At 38.6% G+C, this 20,746-nt stretch overlaps 2 protein-coding genes across 2 annotated transcripts; both read right to left on the reverse strand.

The window, feature by feature from the left end:
- Positions 1-2,231: 2,231 nt before the first annotated feature.
- Positions 2,232-10,630, reverse strand: LOC311169823 (olfactory receptor 5D18-like; the record flags this gene model as incomplete). The annotated part of the gene is made up of 3 exons (XM_084232081.1): positions 2,232-2,566; positions 7,592-7,810; positions 9,697-10,630. The coding sequence occupies 3 exons, from the start codon at positions 10,628-10,630 to the stop codon at positions 2,232-2,234; spliced, it is 1,488 nt and encodes a 495-aa protein (XP_084088207.1).
- Positions 10,631-19,115: 8,485 nt separating this feature from the next.
- LOC311169917 (olfactory receptor 1165-like) lies at positions 19,116-20,066 on the reverse strand (the record flags this gene model as incomplete). The annotated part of the gene is made up of 1 exon (XM_084232183.1): positions 19,116-20,066. The coding sequence occupies one exon, from the start codon at positions 20,064-20,066 to the stop codon at positions 19,116-19,118; it is 951 nt and encodes a 316-aa protein (XP_084088309.1).
- Positions 20,067-20,746: the final 680 nt, after the last annotated feature.

Below are 20,746 nucleotides of genomic sequence, written 5' to 3' on the forward strand. Positions count from 1 at the left end.
TGGTCTATCACATGATTAGCAAGTCCACTTCTAGGTGTCTACCCAAACACTAACACAAATAAATATATGTGTGCTCATATTTATTGCCTTATTACTTACAATAGCCAATTGAAGGGAAGAACCTTAGCTCCCAAAGACAGAGGAGTTATTGAAGACTATATCTAGGGTCTCCCTGGTGGTGCACAGGGTTAAGAAGCAACCTATGAAGCTATTCGCAGCCACTGCAGCATGAGTTCAATCCCTGGCCAGGGAGCTACCCACATGGAACAGCAGACCTCTCCTTTCTCACCCGCTACTCCCCTCAGCAGTGTATTTCAATCTGCCTGTTCTGTTCCCCACTCTGTCTCTTGTGAATCCCCTCACCTCCCCCACCTCTGGCCTACACCCCAGTGTATGCATAAATAAATAAATCTTTAAAAAAAGACTATATATAGACATTGTAATAGTAATCAGCTTGCCATTTGCAACAACATGGGTGGAACTGGGGGAGATGATGCTATGTGAAATAAGTCGAAAGGAGAAAACACATACCAGATGGTGTCACTTATATGTGGAATATAGAGATACAAAAAAGGGTCAGAAAAAGCTTAACAAATAACAAACCCTGGGAATCTTATTGTAAATGCGAGACTATCAGAGGGAAGGGTAGGAGGTTAAAGTTGTGGTGGTAACAATGGATTATGGTTATTGATTAAGGTGCCTTATTTATTGTTGTAGTACAGTAACACACTCCTGAAGGATGTGCTCACATACCTCTAAATCATATACAGCATTGTAAACAATTATTGCTTCTATAAAGTAAATAAATTCAGTAAACAGTTCAATTCAAAAGTAGAAAGGTGCCTGGCAGCAACCAAAGTACTTAACAGCACATTCAATGAGAAAAAGTGTTTTTGTTATCTTGTTGTCTCTTGACATCCTTATTTCTTAGACTGTGGGGATGAGACCATTCAACATTGGCATCACCACTGTGTAAAACACAGATGATTCCTTCTGTGCCTTTCCAGAATTGGGTGCAAAGAAGATGGTTCCATGGAAGGTGGTAGCAGTGGTCAGTATGAGACATAGGTGGAGAAGGCTTTGTGGAGTCCACCAGCTGAATGAATCTTCAGGGTGGTAATAGCAATGCACACATGTGACTTAAAAATGATGAACAGTGAGCTCAACTCAATTAAATGTGCAACAGGGAAAAGGAACAACTGGTTGAGAAAATAATCAGAAGAAGAGAGGAGATCAGGGAAGAAATCACAAAAGTGATTGATTGTGTGGATCCAGAAAGTGGAACATAGGAACATCAAAGAACATGCTACCCCCCATGCATGTGACCACACCAGAAGCACAGCACAGAGTTTCTGATCTTGGTAACTGTACAGCAGAGTATGCAGATGGCCACAAATTGGTCAAAGACCAGCATATCAAATAGAATTATATCTGTACCACAGAGGCGCCAAAGATAAAGAAGTGCACACACACTCACACACACTACTGAAAAATAAATACTTTTCTTCTACAAGTGGGCTAGAATTCAGCATTTTATTCACTTTGGAAAATGTGTATGAGAACAAAAGGTAAAAGAAAAAGTGAGAAGTAACCTCACTCACAAACGCCATTACTCATTGTAAAGTCCATTCCAAATGCATGTGTGTGAGACACTGACATATACAGTATAAATAATAAAATACCATATGAGAGAGAAAAACAATTCTGTGCCATATTATCTGAAAGTCCAAAAACATCAGACACTACAACCACCACACAAACAATTAAGAAAACATGAAATAAGCACAAAATGAAATAAGAACAAAAATATTAAAAAAGGTATATACTTATTTGGAAATATAAATTTTAATATAAACAGCTTGACAAAGGTGTGTTATTCATTGTAAAACAATAAAAATTCCATTTGAAGTGGATCAGTTTCCATAATAGTTACTGAAAGTGTGTTTCTCAACAGTTCTCATTAAGCTTATGAAGGTTTAACAACAAATTGAATGTGTTTCTCAGTCCATTCCACATATGCATTTCAGACATTATAGACTAAATGAAAGCAAAGAAATTGCCAGCAAATTTTGAAATACACACAATCCTACCTTGAATTGCAAAGAACCAAGGTAAGTGAATCAAAAAGAATTACTCTCATCAACCTACTTCCTGGCTATCCTCACCACTCTAACACTGCACCTCCACTCAACTCCACTTTGGGATGCTAAACCCAGCTAAGAAAATAATCTCTAGGAAAATATTTTGGAGCTCACCAGTTTTTTGATAGCTTCTTTCACATCCTTGTTCCTCAGACTATAGATCAGGGGATTGAGCATAGGAATCATTACAGTGTAGAACACCGTGGCCACTTTGTCAGTATTGGTAGTGTTGCCAGAACTGGGCCGACAGTAGATGAAAAGGATTGTTCCATGGAAGACAATAATGGCTGCAAGGTGGGAGGCACAAGTGGAAAAGGCTTTGTGCCTTCCCTCTGCGGAGCGCATCCTCAGGATGGTGATGAGAATAAACATATAGGAGGTGAGGATGATCACAATGGTGGTCATCTCTGCACTTGTGTTTAGCTCTTTAATTTGCACAGCAAAAGAGACAATAACAAAAACAAAGAGAAACCCCACCAACTGGGAGAACATTTTTGCACCCAACACTAATGATAAAGGACTGATCACAAAAATCTGCAAAGAGCTGATGAGTCTCAACAACAACAAAGAAAATAATCCAGTCAAAAAATGGGCAGAAGAGCTTAAAAGAAACTTCTCTGAAGAGGAAATGCAAATGGCCAACAGGCATATGAAAAAATGTTCAACATCACTTGTCATCAGGGAAATGCAAATCAAAACTACCATGAGATACCATCTTACACCAGTGAGAATGGCACATATTAAAAAAACTAGCAACAACAAATGCTGGCGAGGGTGTGGAGAAAAAGGAACTCTTCTGCACTGTTGGTGGGAGTGCAAACTGGTCCAACCACTGTGGAAAGCTGTGTGGAGATTTCTGGACCTACTAAACATAGAGCTTCCATATGACCCAGCAATTCCACTCCTAGGTATTTACCCAAAGGACACAGAAACATCAATTCCAAAGAACACCTGCATCCCTATGTTTATAGCAGCACTGTTTACAATAGCTAAGCTTTGGAAACAACCCAAATGCCCAAAAATAGATGACTGGATCAAGAAGATGTGGTACATATATACCATGGAATATTACTCAGCATTCAAAAAAGATAAACACATGCAATTTGCTGCAACATGGATGGCGCTGGAAGGGATCATGCTCAGCGAAATAAGCCAAAAAGAAAAAGAAAAATACCGGATGGTCTCACTCATAGCAGGAATCTAGAAAACTTAAATAAGGGACCAGGAAAATGAATAACTATAAGAAAGTGAAAATCAAAATCAACAAAAAACTATGAACCAGAGACACTTTTAGGGGGGCGGGGGCGGGAGGGGAGGGATTGGGGTCAGAATGGGGGGCTGCAATTGTATGGGGAATATAACAATAAAATTTATTAAAAAAAAAAAAAAAAAAAAAAGAAACTTCATGACCCCTAACACTAGTCCCACACAATTTAGGGTTTGGTGCTGAATCATTATAAGTAAATCATAAATGATTTAATTAGAGATTTGTTTTATGAAATCCAAACCCCTTCTTTTGGTGGACTCAAGTCAATACTAGAAAGAATTGGGATCCTAGGAATTTTTTTTTTAATACTTAGTACTTAATTTGTCTCTGTTCCTGTAGGTCATGCTATATTATAATTAATTGTATCTTTTTTTTCATGGGTGGTAACATAATTATTGTTGCAGTTTCCATGTTTATACTGTTCTTGGTACAAGGGTGATTCTTCAAAATAAATATTTGCCGACAAATAAATAAATAAATTAGCACTTTTCTCTGTTTTCCGCTGAAGAGATAAGAAATATGCTTATTTAAGATGTTTAACACACCAGTGTTCATTTTTGCCAATAAAGTTTAAATGGAAAGAATGTCTTTTATAATCTATATTATCATTTTGAAAGTAAGATTAGCATAGTGATTTTGTTAATTACGTTCTTGAATGTCAACCATTCATTATTCAAGCAGCTAGCATAAGGATTCAAACTTCCTGTAACTGTGACAGTAAGACTTATAATGATATATTTGACAAATAAATTCACTGCTTTTAATATATTTGAAAAATTAATCAAAGATGTGTACATGAAACTATTAACAAAAATGCTTGCTGATGCACTGCACAATTATTCGTGTGAGTAAAACTTAGAAATACAGTGTCAGATGAGGAAAATGATCAAAGATAAGGTATAAGTATATTATGGCACACCATGCAGCTATTAAATTTATTTTTAAGAACTTATCCGAAACATTGCTATGATAAAATAACTAATTAAAAAATAGTTAGCCAGATTGCACAGATAGAATGATATCTGTGTAAATTTCATTGTACTCTCATAACATCCATGAAACAATAATGATTCCAGTCTTTTTAAATGCTATGTAGAAACATGCCAAAATTTTCACAAAACAGAAATATTACTGGGTGGGGTCAGGAAGATGACTGTCTTTTTAAATAAGGATGGATTTTTTTGAAGTTTTTGACATTGAGAAAATAATGATGGGAGTGAGAAAACTCTTATTTATTCTCTCCCTCTTGACCCTTAGTATACCTGACTGCAAAGGCACTGTGTGGTTATTCTCAGAGAAATGTGAATCTAGGCTAAAACATAGTGGAGTCATTCTTCAAATGACATAAAGAGGTGAAGAAGACATGCACTAAGAAAACCCAGCTTGAGGGCCTCCCTGGTGGCTCAAGGGTTTAAGCACCACACTAGGAAGCAATCTGCAGCCTCTGCAGCATGAGTTCAACCCCAGCTGGCCAGGGAGCAACCCACATGGCGCAGCAAATCTCTCCTGTCTCGCCCGCTGCTCCCCTCGGCAGTGTATTTCAGCCAGTCTGCCTGTTCTGCTCCCCACTCTGTCTCTGGTGAATCCTCTCACCTCCCCCCCACCAGCCACCCGCATATCTGGGCTGTACCCCAGCTCTTAAAAAAAAAAAAAGAAAACCCAACTTGAAAACATTCTTTGAGTCAAAAGAAAACAACTGGAAAATGACTAGAAAATAACTACTCTAATAATGGCATTCCTTTTCAATGTATAGTAAAAATAAATTATTTGTCTTTTCTGAGTTTGAAGTAGAACATAATTTTAAAAATGCTCCTGTTTCCAAATCTAAAGATGAAAAAGCAGACTACCAATTACTTATACAGCAGAATTTTTTAACCAGCAGTTATTCTGACTCCTTTGGAACATTTGGCAATGTCTGAAGGCATTTTTGATTGTCACAGAATGTTGTTCTGGTAGTTAACCAAAAAGAGAGGGGTATGACTGATATCAGTTGGGTAAAGACTCAGGATAAAAAAGCCACAAGACAGCGTCTCATGCCCACACATACCATCACAGGCAAACACCAGAATATTATTTGGCCCAAAATGTTAGTAGTACCTGTTTGAGACAGTTAAAATTTTTTTTCCACAATTCCAAAATAATTATTTTATCTGCTTCAGCTCTGGTTCACAGGTCTGTGTTCCTCCATGTACTCTCCTGAAGACTTCCAACTGCCTCTGTCAGCATCAGTGTGACCTTCAGCAGAATCTCCACGAAGTCTTCACCAGGTTCATGGTTCATGGATGGAGTGAGTGGAAGTATGGGGGGAGAAGGAAGGAAAGAGAAATCAAGCATTTTGCTGCATGTCTACATTCTTTGCACTCTTTTTTATTTTTCTTAAAGATTTATTTTTATACAAGAGCTGGGGTACAGACCAGAGGCGTAGGAGGGTAAAAGGGTTCACCAGAGATAGCGGGGAGCAGAACAGGTAGACAGATCGAAAACACTGCTGAGGGGAGCAGCAGGCAAGACAGGAGAGACACCATGTGGGACTCTCCCTCAGTGGCCGGGAATCGAACCCACACTGCAGAGGCTGCGGACAGCTTCACAGTGCGGTGCTCAACTGCTGCGCCACCAGGGGAGGCCCTCTTTTCACTCTTATACTAATAGCTGCTACTAGATATTTGATTAGGAGGATTAAATTTTTCCTGTTTCCCACTGAGATTATTTCTCAATACACGAAGGGCAAATATTTTCATTAAAGAATGTTCAAAACATGACATGTCTTAAAGCACTATCCAGTTAATAGATGACTACATAGATTTTTTTAAATGTTTAGTTCAATTGCCCTCCAATCAATTTCCTCCTGCTCCTATATAACTATTAGAAATTACCTTTATAAGAAAATTAATGAATAAGCTTCCAGATATCTGAAAGTATCAATCATATCCATTCCAAAAATCCAGAGTGCAACCAAGTTTTGGGACAATCATTGCTTCCCCTACCTCTAAAGATGCTGTGATGGAAAATGTTAGAAACTTTCTGTTTTTGTCAGTGTGTATCCGCAGGGCCCATATTCCTGAAGCTTCCCAAAGCAGTAATTGATCTCTGTGGAGCATCAATTAGTAAAGTACCAAGAAAACATCACCATCTTGGGATCCCCGTCATTAATGACTTCTATAGGGAAAAACTAACCCAACTTGGTGCATGTTATTATAATTCAGCACAATTCCTTCCAGAGACCATGAATTGGAGAGCATTGTATGCTGCTCCCAGCATTGCTCTATGAATCAGGGGTTATATTATCATTCTAAAATATTTGAATGGGTCATGTAAATTTTGCCTGCTTTATGTTCAAACACTCTTACTGGAGAACTAGGGTCTGAGATCATACAAAGGGGTGAAATGATGAACCTCCTTTACTGAGAAAAATAATAAATGTTCATATTTCCTAACCACTTCCTATGATCTACATGTGGTCCTGAATACAATTATTAACATGTTTGATCTTCATGAAAAGACATGAAATTGATGGTTATGCACTTTCAAATGAAGTAACTGAAGCACATACAGATGTAACTTGCCCACAGCCACACACAGAATCACTGGGAGAATGAGGCCATGTGCTACCCTTATGACTATGTGAATGGTGTTGGGATGTCTTACTGCTACTCACTGCCACAGGTCATTGATTAGGACTGTGGGGTTAGGACCTCTTCCAGGGCTGCACCTTTTCTAAATTTATAATGTTGCCCTCCAGAGATCAAGGTATTTTCTGTGGTTTGTGCCCTTAGATATTAACATTTCAACTATTCCATGGACATATGTGATTAGTTATTGTCTATTGTAATTCTCTAAAGCCTGTATATGATTTCTTAAAATCAATCCATTGGATGACTTCCTAAAGTGAAGAAGTATTTCTGGGTCTCACTTTCAATCTCACAATTCCTTTTATTTTTCAAGAACAAGGATTCCTGTTAACTGTTCACATATTACATGAGTAACTTCAACTAGAACACTAGCAAATTTCCAAAACCTAAAACATAAAAAAGTTGAAATAATGATTTTTATGAAGCCTGAAATTTTTCTTTATCAAGACTATTCAAATGTGTGTTATAACTTCTTGTTTCTCCCTGACATATTCTTATATATTCCTTTTTATTGAAAAGAACTGCATGAAACAAGAATTTAAGTAAATACTTACCAGTACAGTCATTCAATGTGAGAACAACTGTTTCTGTTTTCTTGCTGACCGTCTCCTCGACATCCTCATTTCTCAGAGAGTAGATCAGAAGATTCAACATGGGGTTCACCAGGTGTAAAACACAGGTGCCACTTTTTGTGAAAAGTGGGGAGGGGATAAGATGGACTATAGTGGAGGACTTACAGTGCCTGGTGGGGATTGTGGTGTGGCAACATACATCTGATAGGAAAGAACCTATGCCTTTGAATTTTATGTGATATTTTATGCCAACATCACCACAATAAAAATAATACAATTTGAAAAAAAAATAAGACAAGTATACTCTCATTATTATCATAAAAATAAAGTTCCACAGATGTCCAACAAGCATGAGAATATTGAATTCACCAAAAAATAAAAATGTAAGCAATTTTTTAAAAAAGTATCTGAAATGTCACAATTTGAAAGTGAAAAAATATATAAGATTGTATGCCAAGGTTTAGGAGGATTGTATGCCAAGGTTTAGGAGACATGTCTGGAGTCTTAAACAATGACTTGAATTCTGCCCACAATTGCATTTACAACCTTAGTCAGATCCCTTCCATATGTGGACTTTGATTTCCTGAGGTAATATAAATATTTTCTTAATATTAATGAAAATTCAAAATTGTGTGTTAGTTGTATGGTAAATAATTTCTGAATACCCAGAAAAAATAGAACTTAATAGAAGAGGAAAGCATTTCCATATTTAAGCATCCAGTATCTAAAACACCCTTTGTTATATATTTTACCTTACTATTTTTTTTCCACGTTTTAGAAGCACAGGTGAGAAAGAAAGGCACCTGCATGATCACAGGCGGGCGGTAGAGCTCCATATTTTACTTTTCCATACAAAATGATTATTTAGTCCAAGCTTATATAATGCATATGAATGAAATCTTTTAATAATGATCAGAAAAATGAGTTATTAATATTAGAGAGTTTTGATATTTTCAATGTGCAGGATTAGATAGTTTTTGGTGCAAGAGATAGCCTGATTTTCATTTTATTTTGAATAACGTTATATAGGCTATTCATTTTCAACACTCAAGCAACTCTAAGCAATTTTTTAAAGATGAAAGTTGAGTGAAAAGGATACTAGAAAAAAGCAAGTCATAAGAGATTTATGATTTTTAATGTTTTTATAGACAGAATAATAGTATGAAATGCAAATTGGGCAGTCATGCCTCATGTTTACTTCATGCCTACAGGATTTTCTGAGAAGACTCTGGTGGAGCCTATCATAACTTATCATGCCATTACATTATTGTTCCTTTGAAAGCACACTCAGGAAATAGACCATATTTTAGCAACTTTACATTCATGCCAAGTAACCTATGTACACAATTTAGCACACATGTGCATGCATACACACACACCACATACATCATACAATATTTGCTTAATTAAAAAGTTGTTGGACCTTTAACTTAGTACTGCATTCTGACCTCCTTGATTCTGGTATGATTCTGTTTGCTGAATAAAACTATTTATTGAGATGCCTTCTCAAAATGCTATGCCATTTTGTTATCAAAGATAAAGTTGAAACAATACCTATTTTATTAAAACATCTCTGTAAAGTCCCTAAATGGATTTGAACTTTCTATCATGCCCTTTGAAATACTTACTATATTTTACAATAGGCACTTTCTTTACTTGACTACTTGTCGACATTAGATTTTGCAGATCTTAAAGGAGGAAGACTATATTTTATTTTTATCTGTTTTTGTACTTTTACAAGAGAAATTCATGTGTTTATTGACAGCCTCGTCTACTCTAGATGTGTATAAGAGAAAAAATTTTTATTAATATTATACATGGTATCTCACATGATATCTTTATTATCTTTAAATCTTCACAATCATATTAGAAGCTAGTTTATAGTATCTCAATTTTACAGATGAAAAATTAAAGATGGGAAAGAGTGCTAATTTTTGTCTAGTTAGAGATAAATCCGAGTTTAGTTTCTTTGAAACAAAATCTATGTTCTGGTATTGTACAACATTGATTTTTCTTTTAAGTCAATTTTTATGGACATACTTCATGTACATGTCAACAGGAAACTCTACTAAAATGATATGTTCAACAAGAAAAGATTTTAGTGACCAATATCTTGCTAACCGTCTCCTTGACATCCTTATTTCTCAGGCTGTAGATCAGAGGATTCAACATGGAGATCACCACTGAGTAAAACACAGAAGCCACTTTGACTGTGAACCTGGAGTTCTTGGAGTTAGGCACACAGTAGAGGTAGAGGATGGTCCCATGGAAGATAGTGATGGCCATCAGGTGTGAGGCACAGGTGGAGAAGGCTTTTCGGCACCCGCTGATGGAATGCATCTTGAGGATGGTGACAACAATAAATGCATAAGACATGAGAATGATGATCACCGTACTGACCTCATTAAATGTGGCCAAAACAAAAAACAACATCTGGTTGACATAAGCATCAGAGTAGGACAAGGAGATCAGTGAGACGAACTCACAGAAGAAGTGATCGATTATGTTGATACCCCTAAATGATAAGTTGATAGCAGAACATGTAAGTGTCAAGGAACATGCTATCCCCCATGCATACGACCCCATCACTAGCAAGACACAAAGTTTGTGGGACATAGCAACTGTGTAGAGCAGAGGTTTGCAGATGGCCACAAAACGGTCATAGGCCATCACAGCCAATAAAAAGGACTCAGTTACCACAAAGATACAGAAAAGGAAGAATTGTACTAAACATCCTGTTAATGAAATTGTTCTGTCTTCTATGATTAGGTTCACCAGCATCTCAGGAGCAGTGATGGTGGAATAGCAGAAATCCACAAATGACAGGTGACTGAGGAAAAAGTACATGGGGGTGTGCAATTTGGGGTTAATTCTGATTATTACAATCATCCCAATATTCCCTACAACAGTGACAGTGTAGATGACCAGAAAAATCAAGAAGAGAGGAACTTGCAGTTTTGGGTACTCTGAGAAGCCCATGAGAATGAAGGTGGCACTTTTATTTCTCTCTGACAATAACATGGTTTCTGTGTGCCAGAATTTGAATCAATCTGAAATCAAAAATATTAAGGTGGGTGAGGATACAAGATTCTTGTTTAAGTACCCTTTACCAAGACTGAGAGAGGAAACCAAATGTCTCTCTTGAACCGATCTATGTATTTTTATGCAAGTTATGTTAAATAGCTAGAATTTTTAAAAATGAAAGCCATTTAAAATATTCCCAGCAATTTTACTCCTAGGTATTTACCCAAATAATGCAAAACCACTAATTTGAAGGGATATATGTACTTGTAATGTTCATTGTCACACCAAACTAACAGCAAACCAAACTAACAGCAAACCCTAAATATATGACTATAGAACTGAGGCTACCAGAGCGGGAGTGGGTGGGGAAGCTGCAAGAACAAAATAGGGAGAAAGCAGAGTGGACTATGGTGATGGATTATAAATACTTTGGAGGTGGTTGTGTACATGGTAACAATACCTGAAAGGGGAAATCCTATAGTTGCAACAGAAAACATTGTATACTAAAGTCGCCACAATAATAAAAAAAGGGAAAAAATTAAGTAAAAACAATACAATCATTAATTTCTTCCTGGTTTTCAATTGCAATTTTTAATATTTACAAATAAGAACATGAGATCAAAGGCTTATAGTTGTTCTAAATTAAATCCTCCCAACCCACCCTCATCACCCCTTGGACATTATAAGTTTATAAGTGATAAGCCTAGAATAGTGCAGTGACTAATTTTCAGCCCTATAATCAGGAATATAATTACAAAAACTGAAAAAATCAATTTTTGCATCATTTGTTCACACTATGATTTCACCCTAACAATTTAAATGTATGCCTAAAATAATCTTTGTGCTTCTTTCTGACCCAGTAAGTCTGTTCTCCAAAGAAATCTTAATTTTTTCAGGGTAAGCTCCTTAACTCAGGAAGTCCTAATTATTTATCTTCCCTCATTGTTGAGGAATACTAAAATTTGATTTAAATGGCAAACATTTTCTAGTCTATTTTTTCATACTAGAGATAAGAAGACAGAAGCTGGAGAAATTTGACTTTCTCAACGACATGCAAATAAGGACTAATCTACACATCTCTAACTATAGCCCTGAGCCTGGGATTCCCAGCCTACTATCCATTCCTGTACACCATATTCTGAACTATATTCTAGGTCTAGAGACTAACACAGTTCCTTTATTAATGATCACACTGCTAATTGACAGAACTTTCTTCCTCACAGGCAGTTAACTGTCCTCCATGGCCTAAAGCCAGTCACCTCATAAGGCTCTATTGAGTAAATATACTCCCTCTTCCTTGTTTGTTCAGATAAGTAACTTTTGCAACTACTTAATGTTCTCAAGAAGTGTCTAAATCTAAAGGGCAACTTTCCCCTCCCACGTGATATTCTAGATCACATACATTGAAATTAACATGAATCTTTAGAATCTTAAAACAAACCTGCTGATGACAAATGTAAGTCCTCTCCTGGTGGGGACTAATATATAAATTCTTGTATCAATAGTCACAGCCTTAAGTACATGCACCCTTGAGACAAACAATTGCTTCATTCTCTTGAGGTCATGAAATAAACAATTAAATGTAATCACCTATTTCTGGTGTAATTCTTGTGTACTGGAAAACCTGGAGTAGCATTAGGAACATGCCAGTTCTATTTCCTCTTTTCACAACTGAGTTGTAGTCCACTGAGTATATATTCCACAATTTCTTGACCTAGTCATCTGTCACTGGGCATGTAGGTTGCTTTCATGATTTAGCTATTGTAAAAAAGTGCTGTTATGAACATAAGAGTACATGAGTTTTTTTCTTTAGTTTTGTTTTAGAGTTTACACATTCGGGTAAACACCTAATAGAGGTATTACTAGATCATATGGGTTCTCCATTTTCATTTTTTAAAGAAATCTCAGTATTAGTTTCCACAAAGGCTGCAGCCAATTGCAATCCCCCCAACAGTGGATAGGTGTTCCTTTTTCTCTCCATCCTCACTGACATTTATTGTTTCCATTCTTCTTGATATGGATGATTCTTACAAGGCTAAGACAGTATCTCATTGTAGTTTTGGTTTGCATTTCCCTTATATTAAGTGTTGCTGAGCAATCTTTCATGTGCTATAGCCATCTAAATGTCTCATCTAGAAAAGTATCTCTAATATTTTTTGCCCATTATCTGAGTTGTCTGTTTTTTTGTTCCTGTTAAGTGTATATGTACTTTTTATATTATGGAAATCAGCTTCTTGTCAGATGTGTGGTATGCAAATATCTTCTCCCAGTCTACAGCTTGCTTTTTTGTTTTAGTGGTGGTTACTTTTGAGGTACAAAAGTTTTTAGTTTTATGCACCCTTTTTTGCTTTTGTTCCCATTGCCATTAGAGTGGTATTCACAAATACATATTTGCAGGAGGTCTCCTGTAGTATATCTGCTATGTTTTCCTTTATTATTTTAATGTTTGGGTTCGTATATCCAAATCTTTAACCAATTTTAAGTTAATTTTTGTGTATGGTGTGAGAGTGGTCTAGTTTCATTCTTTTTCATATGGTTGTCCAGTTTTCCCAGCACCATTATTGAAGAAATTTCCCTTTCTCCAAGGGTATATTTTTGACTCCTTTGTCATAGGCTAACTGTTCACATAAGGTGGTTTTATTTCTGGGCTCTCTATTTTATTCCATTTGGCTGAGTGACTGTTTTTGTTCCAGTATCATATTGTTTTGGTTATTAGTTTTTGTTATTTTCATGTCTTTCAAGCATATAGTATATTTCTTATAGCAAGGTATTTCTTATAACAAAGGTATATTATATATTTCTTATAACAAAGGTGTATTTATTATAAAGCCAATACTGAGAATATAGTGAAAAAGAAAAAAAAATATCTAACTCCATTCAAGAATATTAATATATTGTTTACCGATTCTTTATATAAGTCTATCATTAAAATGCTTGTGATTACTTATCCACCATCATCCATCTATCAATATATAGAAATGAAGAGAGAAAGAGTAGATTATAAATTAATTTCTTACATCTAATTTCTAGAGCCCAGGAAACAGGTTTCAAAATCTTCAGTAAATGAACAAAATAAATCCTGAATTTTGTAGCAACACGTAATAAGGTAAGAATAAACACATCCACACAAGGTGAAGGAAGAGATAACAGAAGTTGTTTAATGAACATCAGGATTTATTTCAAAGCTATAATAATTGAGAATATGTGGCAATAACAAATATTAAATAGAATACAATAAATAATTTTAAGAAACTGAGGTAGATTAATGATTAGATCATGTTATTTAGCATCTTCTACTTCCATCAAAAAACATTATTTTGTTGTTGAATATAGCATAGACAAATCTCTTTCTGGCCTCAAAAGTAGGTAATTATTATCTTAAAATTTACAAAATTCATACATTTGACTAAGTTAAAGTTTAATCTGTGCTTTATCAAAGTACATTAAATGGGTAAAATGTAAAGCCAAAATGCAAAAACAGTCTCAAGATATATGACTGACAAAATGACTATATTCATAACATAAAACAAATTTTCAAAGAAGAGACAAATAATTTGAAAGAATATTGATAAAATGCCATATGTATACACTCTGAAAAAGAAAACAAAAATCCATGAACATATAAAACCCATGGCCCATATAAAAAAGAATGAAATCAACAAATCCCACCAAGGGTGTGGTGATTGTTGGTGGAAATGCAACTTGGTGCTGGCCCTGTGGGAAATGTTAGGGAAATTTTTAAGAAAATAAAAATGGAAATTCGGTAGGATCTGATAACACCTCTATTAGGTATTTATCCAAAGAATATAAAAACTCTAATACAAAAAAAAAAGTCTATATTCATATCAGCACTGTCCACAATTAACAAATCATGGAAACAATGAAAGTGCCCTTCAACAAATAAATGGGTAGAGCCTCCCCAGTGGCGCAGCAGGTTAAGCTCAGCTCTGTGAAGATGTCCACAGCAGCGTGGGTTCGATTCTTGGCTGGCCAGGGAGATACTCATATGGCACGGCAGACCTCTCTTGTCTTGCCTGCTGCTTCCCTCTACAGTGTTTTCGGTCTGTCTGCCTGTTCTGCTCCCCGCTCTGTCTCTGGTGAATCCGTTCACCCTCCCACACCTCTGGCCTGTACCCCAGCTCTTGTATAAAAAAAAATAAATCTTAAAAAAAAATAAATGGATAGAGAAAGTGTAGAATATATACTCAATGGAATATTACACAGTTATGATAAAACTGAAATAGTGGCATTTGGAACAAAATCGATAAACTTCAAGTAAAATGAGTGAAAGACATTGGTTGGTTTCACTCATCTATAGAATATAAATAACAAATAGGTAAAATGCAGTAAGAATAACTGAACTCGGCCAAAGTTCATTTTCTCCTCCCCAGATAAAATAAAGGGGAGGGAGGGAGGATGAGTAGGGAAAGGAGACTGATGGGATATTGCAAGGGTGATTTGGTGGAGAGTGAGTGTAACATGTGCACATGCGGAAGAACAAAAATGTAGCCACCAAAATTAGCAAATTTTAAAAAAGAAAGCAGAAGCATTTATCAGTAAGCTGATCTGTCCTATGCAGGTGAGTAAAAAATAGCAAGTCACTAAGTGATGCCAAGGTAGTTATCATTTTTAAGGTTTCATGTATGCATTTTCCTTATGCATGAAAATGATTATTCTGGAAGGATACACCAGAAAATGATAAACTGATTTAGAACTGAGCACTGGTGGGGTGTAAATGGGAAAGAACTATGTATTTCCTAAGCTAACATTTTGCATTTTTTAAATTTGTAACATAGACATATGTAACCAATTCAAGTAAAGAATTCACCCAGCAGACTTAAAAATTTGAGAACTTGCCACTGGTCCACTGAATTTTCTATGGGAACACAGACCCAGGAGTTAGTCCTGGAACAATGCCCCCTCCTCCTCTCCTCCTTCTTAGGCCCTCTCAGGACTTTCAGGAGTAAATGGAGGACTGAATGCTGTGAAGAAATGCATTCACAGCCGGGGGATCCTTTCTGGAGAACTGGTTAAAGAGGCAGAGACAGTTCAGATGCTACCAACCTCATATTCAGGGGACCGCAGAGCCTGACCCTCAGGATACCTTTGTCAACACCCACTGCCATCACATTTGCTTCCCTTAGTCCTTAAATCAGCTCCTGGCTCCCTTGCTGCTTGTGACTGATGTCCCCTAGTACACACATTTAGAATCCAGTTTCTCTTAGTCAGTTGGGGAGACCCTCTTGGTCAGTGGGCACCACCCTGCCCACTGGCATTGGCCAAACACCAGAACAGAAGGAGTCTCTGGAAAGAGAGCACCCTGGGACATTTGTAAGCTGACCCAGGCTTCCCCTGGCTGAAGGAAACTTGCAATGAGGAGACTGAGCCTCCCCGTGAGTGTAAGCTTCTGCACCTCCCCTCCCCAACATCCGAGACCACCGTGCAGGAGCAGTGGTGAACCTCTGCCTTTGAGGCATGGCCAGGTGGATCCAGGAGAGGCCAGAGCTTCAGGCTGCACTCGGCCTTCTCCCTGTCCCTACCTGTACCTGTGCTGTACAGGTAATATCACCTGCATGTGTGCAGTGAGCAGAGTGATCAGAGTATTGTATTCTAGAATCTTCCCCACCCCCATCGAAATGATGGTTTACCCTGCGGCCTGGCACTCCATTATTTTTGAGACCAAGAGCTCTACAGTTTTCCCGGCAGTCGGGAGTAGTTCTCCAGGACACTGGTTCCTGAGGCAGAATTGCTGGGCCCTGTGGAGCAAGGAAGGGCCTAATGCCTGACCCTGGGGTCCTCCTGGCAGATCCTGGAGCAGCTGTGGAGAGCTCCGTGGGCGGAGTCGAAGCCTTGAGACAAGTCTAGGGTTTCTCTGGGAGTTACTGTTCTGTGCAGTGCTGGTGGCTTTTGCAGTGAAGAGCAGCTTGATGAAATGAAGAGGAGAAAGGCAGGCCAAAAGCTGTCCGGCCCAGTTGAAGTCTGCCCAGCAAGTCCAGGAGGAGAGTGGACCAAGGAACACGAGCCTGCGAGGCCTGGCATAGAAGCACCGTGACCCAGCTTGCAAGTCCATGCGCTCAGTAGCACTAAATCAAAATCTTAACAGGTTGTCACTTGTGCACATGGAAGACGTCCTTGACAAAGGACAGAAAAGCGAGTCCCCTGGTTTTCATTCACCAGGGGTTGCAGGCCTGTGTGCAGATGCAGCCCCTTGAAGGTGCAGGAGAAGCCCACCCATGTCGAGTGACCGCTGCGAAAACACGCTGGACACAGCTCAGGACCAAGGACGACAACTTCAGAAGAAATCAATGGCTGGTGTGAACGCAAACGATCATCTTCGCCAAGGTGTGAGTGGCTGTGTCAAGAAAGGAGGGGGAAAGAAGACAGTGAGGGAACTGCAGGAACAAGCAGATCTATGGGAGTGCCCCCACGCAGGGATGGAGCAGATGCTGAAAGACAAAGTGAGCCACTGACAGTGTCTGGCCCTTGTCGTCCCGAAGCCCATCAGGCTGTCACCACCGAGGTCCGGCTCCTTGGAAGGAGAGGAAAAGAGAGAAGCAGGAGGAGCACAAAACCTGGGCACTCTGTCTGTGGAGGAGCTGAAGCTTCTCATTTGTAAGAATTTACAAGTGTCTTTTAAGAGACAAGCAGGAGAAAAAGAAAGAACTATCCAGAAATCTGGGTGAGGAAAATCAAATGAGGTCAACCAGACAAATAAAAAGTCTCAAAACGAGGTAGGCATCTCTGGAGTCTGAAAATTCTCAGCTCAGAAGTGAGATTCAGAAGTTTCTGCAGCACCCCAGCTGGTGAAGGTGTCACAGCAGGAGTCTGTTCAGGTGGCTGCTTAGAACATGGCCGGGGAGGAGCCGTTACCAGGCGTGGAGAGCAAAGTCCCACGTTGGAAGGACTCGGGAGCCGCACAGGAGGCCGCACAGGCCTTGATGGCCTCGCCCTCTACAAGGAGATGGCCAATAGCATGGAGAAAGAATTGGAGAGAAACACCTTCTTCTATCAAAAAAAAAAAAAAAAAAAGGGATTGTCTTCTATGAAAAGCAAGCTCAGGAAGAAGGTCGGACGGTGTCCATCGGGGTGAGGGAATGCGCCCCCAGCGCAGGAAGGAAAATAACCCCATCAGACGAACACTGGCTAACGTCCCGTTCACCTTCCAGGCTCCCCGACGGGCAACTTTTGCTGCTGCTTCTCCACGCAGAGCTCACAGAGGCGGGGAGGTAGCAGGGGTGTCCCGGGACAGCAGGTCCCCGGAGAAAGAGGAATATCCCTCCGGGAGACCCCGAAGATGGCGGGTCACTGGCAGGTTCCGTTCACCGTTACAAGGGCGGGCTCTGAGCACGTGCGACCTGGGAAAACGAACTTTTTCTCGCTCTCCTCTCAGTAAAAGAACATTTGATTTCTTGCTTTCCAGCCTGACTCAATTTCATTGATGCCACAATTCCTTAGATTTAAGTTGCATGACTTTTTTTGGCCTAGTTTTCTAATATGGATTCATTTAATGTAATTGCTTGCATTACTTTATTTTCATTTAATTGGATCCTGAGCAATTAAGTAGAATAACTGTTCTATTTGAATGTCAATTAAAAGCTCACTTTTACTTTGAAAGAAGGACATCTTATGGATCTGGTGCTTGTTTGAGTAATAGATACAGGTTTTGGTAGAAATAAATGTATCTGTTCCTTTGTACACAGTATTATTTTCTATACCTTTTATGGAACTAAGATATATTACATTAATACTCAAAAAATAAGCAATGCATAAAATCCCAGCCAATATTTTCAGCCTCTGGCTCCCTAAAGTCTAGTAATATTTTTCATGATGCAAATTGTAAGGTTTTCATTTTACTGGAAATGAAATAAAGCTTTAAGGGGAACACAGAGTTATTATTTTCTAGAACCGTCTTAGAAGTGTAGTTAGAGAACATGGGTACAATTTTCATTTGTAAAGGCAGTAAAGGCAATTGTCATTTGTTTTTGCAACATACTTCAAGATTAATAATGAGTTTTTAAATATATATTCCTTTTTCCTTAATGTATAACTGGGAGATTTTGATATGCATTTCTTTCCAAAGTCAGTTAAGATGAAGTAATTCAGAATGTATTATTTCTCTATTAATCCACAGAAAATCATAAAACACAGAATGTGCAAAATGTAAATGACTTAAAGTATAACCATATGTTTACTTAAAAGAAGGGGAACCAATATCAGCAAGATACATGAAAATTGGGCCTCCCTGGTGGTACAAGGTGTTAAGACACAACCTATGAAGCTATCTGCAGCCACTATAGCACGAGTTGGATCCCAGGCCAGGGAGCTACATACATGGCACAGCAGACCTCTCCTGACTCACCCGCTGCTCCCCTCAGCAGTGTATTCTGGTCAGTCTGCCTGTTCTGTTCCCCGCTCTGTCTCTGGTGAATCCTCTCACTGCCCCCACACTTCTGGCCTATACTCCAGTTCTTGTTCACTTGAATCATCTTGACTTAGCTAGCAGTTTGGAATTGATGAAACCCCTGACTGTATCTTTCACATCTTTGTTTCTCAGGCTGTATATAAGGGGGTTGAGCATGGGGATCATGACAGTAAAAAACACAGTGGCCACTTTGATGAAGAGCCATGAGCTTTTAGAATTGGGTACACAGTACAGAAGAAGGATGATCCCATGGAAAATGGTGATGGCTGTCAGATGGGAGGCACAGGTAGAGAAGGCTTTTCGGAGTCCACCCGTGGAAGGCATCTTGATGATTGTAATGACGATGAAAACATAGGAGGCGAGGATAATCAGGAGGCTACTGGTCTCATTGAATGTAGATATGATAAGGCATGTTACCTGACTGAAGGAGGGGTCAGAACAGGAGAGAGAAAGGATGGCTGAATACTCACAGCCAAAGTGATTTATGAGGTTTGGACCACAGTAGGATTGCACCAAAAGAGAGTATGTGATTGTTAAGGAACACAATCCACCCCACGTGTAGGTCCCAGCTACCAAGAGGGCACAGAGCCTACGGGACATAGCTATTGTATAGAGCAGGGGGTTACAGACGGCCACAAATCGGTCATAAGCCATCACTGCCAGCATGAACATTTCTGTAATCACAAATGCACAGATAAAGAAAAATTGTATCATGCAACCCTTGAAGGAGATGGATCTATCTTCTACAACCAAGATTTCTAGCAGTTTGGGTGTAAATACACTGGAATAACAGATGTCCAAAAAGGAAAGATGGCTGAGGAAGAAGTACATAGGTGTTTGGAGCTTGGGGTTGATCCTAACAACCAGAATTATGCCTAAGTTCCCTACCACAGTGACTGTGTAGATGGCCAAGAAGACCAGGAAGAGGGGTGCCTGCAAGTGTGGATATTCTGAGAAACCCAGGAGAATGAAACTGGTCACTGAGCTCTGATTTCCCTCATCCAATACCATAACTCTTGATGTACAAAAGTAAATAAAGGAAAATACATGAGAACTGAACAGAAGAATGGGGAGTGTGAGCTTAGAGGCACTCAGAACCACTGAATGTAAAGTAGTAAAGGCAAAAGTAGTAAAGTAGTAAATGCACTCCTGAATATTCTGCTTTACTTTAGAGTCTCACCAACAATTGTGACTTTATGATGTTGGCAGTTAATTATTCTTCAGAACTTTAGTGTCCTCATCTAGAAAACAAGAAAAACATTGTTCTTATCAATAATATTACTTTGGGGCCTCCCTGGTGGCACAAGGTGTTAAAATGCAACCTATGAAGCAATCCCAGCCACTGTAGCACGAGTTTGATCCCCAGCCAGGGAGCTACCCACATGGCGCAGCAGACCTCTCCAGTCTCGCCTGCTGCAACCCTCAGCAGTGTACTTCAGTCCATCTGCCTGTCTGTTCCCCACTCTGTCTCTGGTGAATCCTCTCACCGCTACCTCCACACCTGAGGCCTGTACCCCAGTTCTTGTATGCATAAATAAATAAATATTTAAAAAATATTACTCTGTATAAACACATGTGATACTTAGAGCATTAAATACCTCATGAAAAAAATATGATTGCATGAGAACCAAGGAGGCATAGAACAAAATTAGAAGACCAGTGAAATGTGGCAGTTATATGTGGTCATTCTG

This window comes from Talpa europaea (assembly GCF_964194135.1).
Source record: "Talpa europaea genome assembly, chromosome: 1".
Lineage (NCBI taxonomy): Eukaryota > Metazoa > Chordata > Mammalia > Eulipotyphla > Talpidae > Talpa > Talpa europaea.